At 41.9% G+C, this 12244-nt stretch overlaps 1 protein-coding gene across 1 annotated transcript in view; it reads left to right on the top strand.

Moving 5' to 3' along the window:
* Positions 1-5961: 5961 nt before the first annotated feature.
* Positions 5962-12244, top strand: part of wars2 (tryptophanyl tRNA synthetase 2, mitochondrial) — a 23082-nt gene continuing 16799 nt past the window's right edge. Inside the window, exon 1 of the mRNA XM_029459201.1 lies at positions 5962-6084. Within this exon, the coding sequence (XP_029315061.1) occupies positions 5962-6084 (123 nt within the window). The remainder of the gene's footprint in view (positions 6085-12244) is intronic.

Raw genomic sequence — 12244 nt, 5'->3', positions numbered from 1 at the left:
TTTGACAATATGAACAAACTGAAGCTGAGCCTTTAGATCTGCTGTAGTTATGTGTTTCACCTGGTGTGCCCCCCCACTCCTGACCTGTCAACACTACAACAGGCAATGAGACAAGGTGCTGAAACAGACTGCCTCCCTGAAGGCCCCACACACACACACACACACACACACACACACACACACACACACACACACACACACACACACACACACACACACTCTGTTGAATCTGATTGACAGGATACAGAAACGTCTCCACTAAGAATAAAACACAATCGTCACTTGGTTTTTATGTGAATATTATATTATATTATTTACTCTCTTATATTTGAGTTTTTTTCATGCTTCACTTGTATATAGGAGAGGAGATGTTCATGAACTAATAGACCTGCAGCACTTCCTCGTGTTGAGGAGGAGAAGAAAACACAGATGCTCTGCGTGTGTTTGTTTACGTTCTGTCGTCGCTGCACGCTGCTGTCAGGTGACCTCCGACATGTCGGTGACATCACATCAGCAGCTCCGACACGCATACCTCCCTCAGCCTGACTCTGGGAAGAGTGTCCGTGCGGCTTTTAGAAACTAGTGGAAAGTTCATGATCCTCGCAGAGTTTGGGCTTCACAGTGAGAAGTGAAGAAGCTGATCGTGTCTGATGACGGTGATGAACCTGCAGACATCATTCACTCTTTGCATATGAATCATTCATATGTATAGATGTTGAATTAGGGATGACTTCTGATAACTTATTTTGTTATCAAACATCAACCGGACATTTTATTGTCTTTTATACATTTTTCTTTTATAAACTAAAATCAGTATTTCATTTTACATTCTGTTCTATTATTCTATTTTACAATTATATATTTGACTTATACTTGCACCATTATATCTCTTGCACTATCTTATTTATTTATTTGGTATACTGTGTGTTGCATTGTTGGAGAGATGGGAGACTTTTGTGCATAAGACAATAAAGCCTTTGAATCTTGCAGAATAGTTTGCAGCTTTGCCCATAACGCTTAAAACAAACGGCCATATTAAAATGATAGTACCTAAAGCAACGTCTGTCTAACTCTCCACCATCCCACTGTATGTATATATATACAGTATATGTTGTGTTGCCCAACCTTAGGTACAGACACACTGTATATTTCCATACACACACCGCCACACATGCATAAACATGCAGAACAAATGCAATGACAAGACAAACACAAACTGTCTCATAGATTAGTAATGAAATCCAGATTTTCCTCTGGGGAAGCAAACATTGCTTTACACAAAATACTTTACTGAATGTTTATTATGCTTGCTGAGGCTTCACTCTGAGAACAGCGGGCTGGTGAGGGAGTGACGCTGCAGGCTGTGTGCGGTCGGCTCCACAATCCAATCCCTGACACGTTCTCTGCGCTGCACAGTGTCTGACTTTATTATTATTTTTATCCCTCTGGCCAAATTCGAGATCAACTCTTCTGTGTGTACATCTGGTTGGACTGTCCAACCGTCGAGGCATTTGTTCTTTTATTTGTCTGCTCTTCAGTCCATCTGATCATCCATCATTCATTTGTCTGTCTTGCTCAGCCAACACGTCGTGTGTTTGTCGAGGTGTCCGTCATCCTGCTAGCTGTCCATCCATCCGTCCACTTGGGTGGTGGACGTCCTGCGGACTCCGAATGCCTTCAGTGTCAGAGGGGAGATCCTGTCTTTCAGCATCAGGATCCAGCGTCCAGAGAACACACTCACACACACATCTTTTGGACCCCTCACTCAGCAGCCCCCCCCCACCTTCCCATCATGCCTTGCCTGGCTGTATTATGACAGGTGGAGTGTCGGTCGCCACCAGCCGGACTTTCCTACCAGCATCTCTCCTAAACTCAGGAGGGCTGCTGCAGAGAGTTAACATGTGTGTGAGAAAGTAGTACAATGTGTATATATATTTACACACTCTGTATATATTTAAGTGCCTGTGATTGTGGAGACGTACATGTATTAGATGTGTTAGGGCTGCTCTGATTAGACGAGATGAAGATGGGAGAAAAATGATGAGCTCCAGAGGAAGTGTAGACAGACGGGGGAGAAGGACTCACATCATGTACTTAAGTAAAAGTAGCAACACCACAGTGTAGAAATACTCTATTAAAAGTCCTGCATCCTGTTTACAGCATCAACCAAATGAATGAAGTCTATTTTATTCCATTATTTTTACTTGCAACATGTTGCAGTAGCATTAGCATTAGCATATTAATATACTTAAAGTACCAAATGTAGAAGTTCTCATTATGCAGAATGGAGCATTTCAGAATGATATACAGTACATTGCATCACTGTATTATAATTGTTGATGTATTATTATAATGTTGCAGCTGGTGGAGCTTATTTCAACTGTTTTATATACTTTATCTGCCGGCTGTATATTTGTAAATGTACTAAGTTAGTTCCCACCACTAAGAGTAGGACAAAGCAGAAGGAAGGGTGGAAGACGGCGGAGACAATTATCCAGAAGGAGGTGAGAAAATTATTTTAAGATTAGGAGTTGGGGGGGTAGGGGGGGGGAAGAGGAGCCGCAGTAGCAGGAGGTGCAGAGAGACAGAGAGACAGAGAGAGAGACAGACAGACAGACAGAGAGAGAGAGGGAGACAGACAGACAGACAGACAGACAGGGAGAGAGAGAGACAGACAGAGAGAGAGGGAGAGAGAGAGACAGGGAGAGAGACAGACAGAGAGAGAGAGGGAGAGAGAGAGACAGACAGACAGAGAGAGGGAGAGACAGGGAGAGAGACAGACAGACAGAGAGGGGGAGAGAGAGAGAGAGAGAGAGGGGGAGACAGACAGAGAGAGAGAGGGAGACAGACAGACAGAGAGAGGGGGAGACAGACAGAGAGAGAGAGAGAGAGAGAGGGAGACAGACAGACAGACAGAGAGAGGGGGAGACAGACAGAGAGAGAGAGACAGACAGACAGACAGAGAGAGGGGGAGACAGACAGACAGAGAGAGAGAGAGAGCCTGACGAGGAGGAAAGACGAATCGCCCTGATGGTGAAAGGAGAAAGTCTTCACTCATCACCTGGACGGCCTCTCGCTCCTCTCCGGAGATCACTGCTGAGTTTCTGTTTCTCACTGAGTGATAGACAGTTTTAACACTTTAATTCCCAGTGAAACAAAGACTGAACTATCACTACATTTCACTTCCTGAACAAACATGTAAGTCAGCGACAGTTACACGCTGCAGAAGTTAGCATGTAGTTCAGAAGACTCAAAGTTATGGTCTTAAGGACTTTGTTTCGTTTTCTTTGGCAGCATCTTTGGCGATGAGCGGTGATCGCAGGTGTGTTTGTGGATCCCAGCTGTGCGGGAATGTCGCCACAGACACACAGTTCCTAAATGCAAGGTCGTTGGTCAGTGAGCCCTCATTCTGCGATACATAGTGACTTAACCTTCATTTATTTTAATTCATTTTTTCTAGATTATTACTTTAAATACTGCAGTTTCAACCTTCTTGGTCTTCTTATATCTCTTCATAATTATCTCTGATTATGTTCAGATAAATGTCCATTTTGCTAAAACACCAGATTGATTCACAGCACATATAGTTATTATAAATGTTTGGGCTCTCTCAGTTATTATATATATAGATTGTATACATTTATATATGTATTCAAAGATAACTTTTTGACTTGGACCTACACAAAATAAATAAATAAAAAACACTCATATTCATTTAAGGAGAGGAATTTCTCTTAGGACAAAAGAGGAGGAGGAGGCAGGAGAGAAAAGAGAAGAGCAGGAGGACCAACCTCTACTGGGTGGCCAGGAAACAGGAGCTGAAGGCTCACACACACACACACACACACACACCGACCCATCTCCCACCAGTAGGTCTCTGCTCCACCGACCTGCTCTCCCATCACCCAGGCGTGAGAGAACAGGCCGGCTCAGGTCTCTACATGTGAAACACCAAAGAGCTCGGCCTCAGCGCCTCGGGAAATAATAATGAATATGGAATGATAGTCTGTATTTTGTGCTGCAAATGCAACCAGATGCAAAAGGTGGAGGGGGGAAAAAAATCAGGAGCAGATGTTCGGAAAAAAACAAGAGGTCTCAAGGTGCGGCCAGCGTGCCCCGCAAACATATTGTAACCCTACCCAGCATGTAGAATAATCACTTATAGTATGTATATCGCCACTTTGTAATGAGGTATGGTATGGAAAGGTTCTGCAGCTGCCTCCCTGGGAAAGTTGAGCTGTTGAGGAAGCAGCACAGGCCTAGACACAACACCACCCAATTAACATAGAGACCTCAGACAATGAGGAAACCGCACATGTCTGACACATTTCTATAGCCTACTGTACATGTGGTGCTGGGAGAGTGCGTAATTGCACATCTTCCTCTTCCATAGGCTGCACAGGGCTCACACACACACACACACACACACACACACACACACACACACACACACACACACACACAGCAGTGCACGCAGCTGGTGCACAGTTCAGTTTATATTATACAAGAATTTGAATCTGGTTTGTTGCCAAGTATTTTTTCACGTACAAGGAATTGGGTTTGGTTTATTGGTGCATAATATAAACATGGTAAGAGAAGATGAAATAAAAAATAAAAGCATGTATACAATTGAAGAAATTTAAATACAGAATAGATCAAAATAACTACAAATACAAAGAAAATGTCTGGATTGAAATTAAAGCTGTATATAAGAAACTAACAATACAAATATGAAAATATATATATAATATAATATATATGAATTAAAATGAAAGAGCTGTGCAGTTTTTGAAGTACTTTTACTTTAAGTACTTTACGTGAGTATTTCCATTTCATGCTACTTTATACTTATACTTCACTACATTTATTTTAAAGCTTTAGTTACTGCAGATTTATATCATCAATATGAAATCAACTTATAAATGATGATGTATTATTATACGTTAAGATACCCAGCAGCTCTAAGTGATGAACACATTAATGCAACAATAATTATAATCCAGTAATATTCTGCATAATGAGTTATTTTACTTTTGGTCATTTAAGTTTGTTTTGTTGCCTATTCTTTAGCAGGACTTTATGTGTAACAGAGTATTTTTACACTGTAGTATTACTACTTTTACTTTAGGTTAAATATCTAAAATACTTCTTCTAATGTCTGCGGAGCTTCTGCGCTTCATGGAGAATGTGACTGTAGAAACAAAGACTCTGGAGAAGTGAAAAAGCAAACAGGAATTCAGAGCTAATATTACTTTTAAATCAATCAGTGATCCAGAGTATACTGTACAAGTATCTGATATTTATCCAAGGAAACACTCACACATAATAAATAAAACATTTAACTTTCTGCACGGTGGGTGACTTTTCTCTCTTAGAGGAAGAAAAACAAAGAAGTATTACTTTTTAGTTTTTCCAAATAAATAACATTCCTGGATGGTCCTGATATGGAGATCCTAATGTTCACCATTATATTAAAAAATAGTAATATTTTGGAATAAATAAATCTCTGTTATGTGATGTGACGTTGGATAAAATAATCTATAAAAACAGCTGTAATTCAATAATTATAATAATAATAATAAGGATTTTTGTAATCTTTGTTATTTTACATAGGCACATGGGTCAGATATTAGTGATAACACAATATACTGTATATACCTGGATTAAACACTGTTTGCAAAAGCAAGCAGCATAACATAGCATTTCATAATAATAAGCAACGTTTTTTTAAATTATTGGAATATTACACAATTTCATGGTTAAACTACAATGTGTATTTATAATAGTCTTAAATGTATATTATTATTTTTCTTTATACATCTATTATATAATAACAAACACCTAAATGATGACCTTACTATTAAATTGTTGTAATAACACCTACCCGGTAGTCTAAATGAGATTGTACTGTAACTGTATTAAACGAATCTCTCTCTTTTGTCCTTTCAAAGCCACCGTAGTATGAGGTCACAATCCAAGATGGCGCTCCCCGTGCGGACTAACATGAAACATCTCTTCAGATTCATTCACAAGTTTAATTCTCCTAAAAGGTTCCTGTGCTCTGCAGCGTGCACGAGGAACAAGGTACGTGTACAACATGTGTTAACGCGAACATTTACTCTGTTTACACACTTAGAGTTTAATTCTGATTTTATATGTTAACAATTCACTGTTAATATAGAACAGACTGAGCTTCATTTAAATCCGTTCTGCCGGGTGTTTCCTCAGCTTATTTTATATATTTATTTGATCTTTTGTCAGCTGTCAGTGATGTACATTAGAGCAGTGGTTCCCAACCTGTTTCCTCAAGGGACATGTTTCCTCTCGTTGAGTAAACTGACAGCCCCTTACTACGTGACATGTTATGCACATTTTATATTGTATTAAATGCACAGTACATAATAACTGTCAACCCAAATAGTGCACACAATAACTGCAGGAAACGAGCAGTTTGGATGAATTTTGAGCAGAACATTCCCTGTGAATATTGCATTATTGCATTTTTAGGAACTTTAATGCCTGTGTTATGTTTCTAATTTGAATTGAAATGTTGTAGCAATCATACATAAGCTTCTTAATAGACAATCTTCTAGTTCTTGTTGTGTCTGGTTGTTTTCACTGAACATTGTACACTTACTCCACCACAACAGATATAACACAAGCATCGTCACAAAGCTGAACGTTTTTTTCAGAGCTCATGAAAAGTTGACTTTTTAGAGACACGTGGTTCTCACAGGACAGAGACGCTACAAACGTGATGATCTTATAGAATATGATGCATTGCTATTGATGCAACAACAATAGTAACTGATCAGATAACTGATTTAAATCAGGATACAACAAACTTGGGAGCTTGGAGATGTACTTCGTGTGCGGACAGCCTCTCCTTTTCCTTTTGTTGCTGTTTTTCGTGATGCACCTGCACCCAGCTGGGGTTGGATGTGAACCCTGTTCACCTTTTTTGCTTTTTATTCCGTGGAGTCGACCAGCAGCAGCTGAGTTGTGTTTAAGGGTGAGAAGCAGCTGCATTTAGTTGGACAGGAGAACATTTTTTTCAGAGACTTAAATCAGGAACCGTCAGCTTTGGTGTCACAGGATCAAAGAGTGGAAGGGTTTCTTCCTCGAGTACAGATAAAAACAAACATGGCTACACCCAATCCCCGGTGGAAGGGCATTCTGGGAAATCATAAGCTGAAGTAGAACTAAACCAGTTGAAGCAAAGATTACAACATGTCATCCCAGGAATTAAATGTGATCCATTGATTGTTTTTGGCTGAGGTTTTTCACAAAACCACAGACTGATGTTATTATTCATTATCACACATTTTATTTCTATGGCTTTATGGATCCTGCATGAATTTAAATGACACCTTTTTTTTGGATTTTTCAGTTTTGGGTATTTCCTTTCTCCGCTCCGAGTGAGACATCACATCATTAATCGTTCATTCTTGACTGTCGCAGCTTTAAATTGTGAATTGTAAATCGTTTCCTCGTCTATCTTGAGTTTATTCGGTGCTGTTTCCTTTCCTCGTCTGGACTGTGACTTCATATCCTCAGTAGCCCTCCTTGAGTGCACCGTAAACGTTCTTAAACACGCCTGTAACTCAGCTTAGAGTTTCCTATCACTGCACGGCTGCCTACGAGAAGCAAATGGGGTGTTAAGGCAAACAACGAGGCCCCTGGCACGTGTAAGAATAACCAGTGTGTTTCAGTACAACATGGATGCTAATTATTGAGCTGTTCTTGTATTACTGTGCAGTTAAAAACCTCAAGCATCTGCCCAAAGCCCTGCTGCTGGTTGATGTACGAGCTGTAATACAGTATGCACGTTCACCGCCGTCCCGTCTGTATTTTGTTAAGGCAAAGTCTCTGGAGAGGCGGGAGAGGTGTGCGACGAGAGGGGAGGAAGGGCGGGTGGGGGGGGGGGGGACTCAAAAAGCATCACAGCAGTGCTTCATTACCAGCAATAACATCAGAAATGAAGTGTTGCTTTTCATTTGTTTTAATTTTCTCCAAATGTGGACGGCTGAGTGCAAACACCAGCACGCTCACAATGCTCTGAGGTGTGATGTGCGTCAAACAAGACGCTTTTTGGAGGTTTTCTTTGCCCTGGAAAATGTGTTTTTAAAAAAAGTTGCTGAGCCTCAACTGACTGACACGGAGATGAAGTGTGACCTTTGTGAGAAATGTTTGTGAGACAGCTGTGTGTGTGTTTGCCTTTTAAAATCTCAACACTTGTAGGTAAAATGTGTTGTTAATATCTGCTCATAATAGAATATCAGAGAGATAACCTGTAGTCATTTAACAACAGTTCAGTATTTCAGTGACTTGTCACAAGGAGTACTACTGTTTTATAATTTATTTTGTGACCCTGGAGTCGTTAAGGTTTAATAAAAGACACTATTGAGTTGCATTATGGGAATTGTAGGATCCTTGTTTGTCTCGTGAGTTCCCCAACTTTACGGAAGAGCAAAAGCAAAGTCTACAAACGCATAACTTGCAGCCAAAAAGACTGTTTATACATGTTTTTCTATAATAATTCAAAAATCATGGGAAAGTTTTGACTTGTCTTAAATGATGATTTCTAAATTCAACTATAATCGTGAGGCCGGAAGAGTTTTTAAGTGTTAAATGTTCCTCCTGTTAAATCAACTTCCTGCTAATGTAGTGATGTCTGCTCCTCTGCTACAGCAAGAGATGTAATTGTAGTGTTTCTCTTCTGAAATGTGTTTGTCTTGCATCTAAATTGATGACGTTTGCAGTCAAGGCAAAAACAAAGTCCCTGAAAAACAAGCAAATATTTGGCATCTTAACCAAATATTTAATTGATTAACTATTCCATTCTTATTGCTTTAGGTGCTGCGTCAATTAAACCTGCTGTATTGTTTGCTTAAAATGGAAAGGTGTTGCACTCTTTACAACCCTCCTGCCTTTCACTCACCTCCAGCCTCATGTCGGCTGGAATACAGAGCTCCCCGTCCAGCCGGCCCTCGCCTGTGGTCCAGTTATTGACTGATATCAGTCATGTCAGCCCCGGGCTCCAGGAAAGAGGAAGTGACTTCTAATTTGCCTCTCTGTTCTCCTCGGCTCCAAATTCACTTACTCGGGTGTCAGCTAAAACCATTAGAGCTGCTCCCGCACCACATGGGAGAGGCCGGCGAGAGCGAGGAAACATGGCCTCCCCTTTGAGGATGTTCATTAATTGCCCTATTTATTTTCAACTGTCAGAAAAGCCCGCTAATTCTCAGCAGTCCCCTCCGTGTAATTAGGTCTGTCGCAGTCGTTCTGCAGCCGGAGCCCTCACTCAGACGCATTTCTTAATTCTAAAATAAATAAAAATATATCCCATATGTCAACATATTCCTTTTTTTAATTCATATCTCGCTAAGTCGACTTACAGAATGGCCTGTAGCTGTGCGCCCACAGTGGTGACTGGGGAATCTTACTGGCGTTCCTGTGTGTTAGTGTTTGCCTGATCCAGCACTTTTTGCTGAACGCCTGACACTTTTAATTAAAGCGCACCAAGTATCTGGTGTCGCTGAGCGAGGAAATGGCTGGACTTTTGAGGGTGGATCTACTGGGGGAGGTTCGCCACGAGTGTTACCATAATTACATATTGATAAATTTATGAAGTGTGTGTCTATTTTTTTTTGCTGTGTTGTGATTTTTGGTATTATTAGCTCTCCTGTCAGTCATTTGTTTCCTGCAAGTGTAATAACATTAAACCTGCCTGTTGTCAACACAGGAGGGGGAAACAGTGGTTTAATGAAACAATTTAAAACAATTTAGAAGGAAACAAGTCACTCTGGCGTGCATGTGTTTATCTAGCAAATTAAGTTTTGCTTTTCCAGCTGCACACAGATGCTTTACATGTGGTCTTAGGCATATTGTAGCCAACCTGCTTTGGTTTTAACATCCCAGTTTCAGTCAGTGGGGTACCAGCATACAGGGGCTTGGACACAAATAACACATGGTCGTCTGCATACAAAGCGATCTTGCTAAAGTTTTGCTGCAACTCAAAGCAACATCATCTGGTCCAGTCAAATGCATATAAGCTCACGTGTCTCGTAGTTTATTGATATCACCCACTGGTTTGTGGACTACCATTTTGAAGCCTTGAGTTTGATTTTTTGGCCGTTGCCTTCTTGGTTTTTTGGAGGCAGAAGTGACCGTATTTGGACGAGAGGGTGGAGCTGGGGAAGTGTGGGGGTCAAGTACCGTTAGCATACCAAAAAGCTCAGTTACCAGCCAGCTAGCTTTGATAGCAAGGTGCATCTGTAATTCTCGTTTAATGTAATGTAATATAAGGATGAAAAACAGGCTTCTTGTAATCTGAAAAAATGAATAGCCGACACCTTAGAGTGGCTTTTAGTACAACAAGCTAACGTTAAGCTAACGAGCCAGGTATGGTGAGCGCAGACACACAGTTGTCTCGAACACAATTGTTATTTGTACCAGGCTGTACACATGTTTATTTCTGCTGTAACATCGGGCTATTTAACACGAGGGGCTAAAGGAATGACTCTCTTTTGGATCCAGCCTCAAGTGGCTTTTCGAGGAACTGCAGTTTTTGACACTTCCGCTTTGGCTTAATGTTTCAGCATTATCCGATGTTCAACACACTCTCCTTCCACGATCTTCCTCAGCAGATTTGACCCATTAGTCATATAACTGTAGATGTTCAATCTTCCGTTCCTCCGGGCACTAAAACTGTCAAGCCCACATAGACGTTAAGTCCTCGGAGAAATAGTTTGCCAATCAGTTTAAGTGAGATGTTTTATTATTGGCTTCAGTGTCACATTGTGTAAAGTTAGTACTTGTTTGGGTGTAACGTCTTGCACATTCTTATCCTTGTTGCGTACATTACATAAGCAGGTAATATGACTCCGTACTTGATACAATATCAGATGTCAGTGTTTGTCACTTCCCATAAACTAGAGAAGTCATTAAAGCTTCCTGTCTTGAGTAGGCACTGCCCCTCTTGGTTGTCTCCCTCCAGGCCATATTGAAGTCTGGTTCCTTCAGAAGCTGCAGCCTGTTAGGGCTGGAGGCTGGGGCTGCTTTCCCTGCCCGGTTATTTTCGGAGCACCGTCGGGCCCTGTCTGCGGGGAATGCTGTTTTTGAAGGGCCTCCAGTCCCATTAATCAGCCAAGGGACCCCACGGCGCGAGCGGGCCCCGAGCCCTGGCCCGCCACACTGCAGCGTTCTGTTCCTGTACCCCCGCTCTCCGCACAGTGTGAAACTCAGAGGAACCTCATCAATCTCACCTGTCCCACACGTCAACCGCAGATTTAATCAAACGCTCCTTTTTGGCCTTCCCCTCTGCTCCCCCCCCCGACACACTCACTGGGAGGAAAAAAGAAACTGCACAAGTCTTGACTGGGCTATAGTCAGTTTATTCTTTTTTTATTTGTATTTCTTTTTATAACATTGCGTCCTATCACTTTCTTTTTTTACTTTTTCTTTCTCTTGCTGTGCGTGTGCGTGTGCGCGTGCATGTTTTCTCTGTGGTCATATGCACTTTGTTTCAAGCTGTGGTGTGTTCCCACTTTGGCTAAACACACACACACACACACACACACACACACACACACACACACACACACACACACACATGCTTTTAAGGATGAAAGGGGTTATACACTAAACCCCATTTCCTATTTGATACCTCACTGAAGTGCAGCTCTGTTGGTCGCCAGCGTTAACAGATCCCAAAATGAGAGAAAGACGGAGATGAAGAAAGATACCGAGGAGTGGGCGGAGGTGTGTCAAGGTGCATTTCAGCATGGTGCCAGTGTTAATGGGGTGCGTGGGGCGCCCAGAACAGAGACAGAGACAGAACACTGGATCCTGTGTGTCGGAGGCCCAGCGGGAGAGCAGCAAAGAAATCCTCCATCTGTCCACCTATCTCGCTGCAGCCACAGTCGGATCTGGAGTTCTTCCCCGGCCTACAAAGAGCTGATGGTAGTTCACAGTGGGGCAAGCGGCAACGCCCCCAGAGGTGGTTTTTGAGATGTGTTGAAATTGGCGTGGTAAAATGGTGGTGACCGTCGGCCCCGCTCATCAGCCCCTCGGTGAGAGAGATGTCAGTGGGCCACTCCAGGACTCCCAGGCTCTGATATGATGTATGAGCTCTGAAAAGCAGCCCAGAGCACATCTGAGAAGAGAAATCCACTGTTTTGCAAGTCCTAGCTCAACCAAAACCACGGCTGTGATTAATAACGGTGAGCGGAGCGAGACTGGA

Source organism: Cottoperca gobio, chromosome 21 (assembly GCF_900634415.1).
Source record: "Cottoperca gobio chromosome 21, fCotGob3.1, whole genome shotgun sequence".
NCBI lineage: Eukaryota > Metazoa > Chordata > Actinopteri > Perciformes > Bovichtidae > Cottoperca > Cottoperca gobio.
Note: the sequence above shows the minus strand (reverse complement) of the source record. Positions and strands in the feature narration are given on the sequence as shown.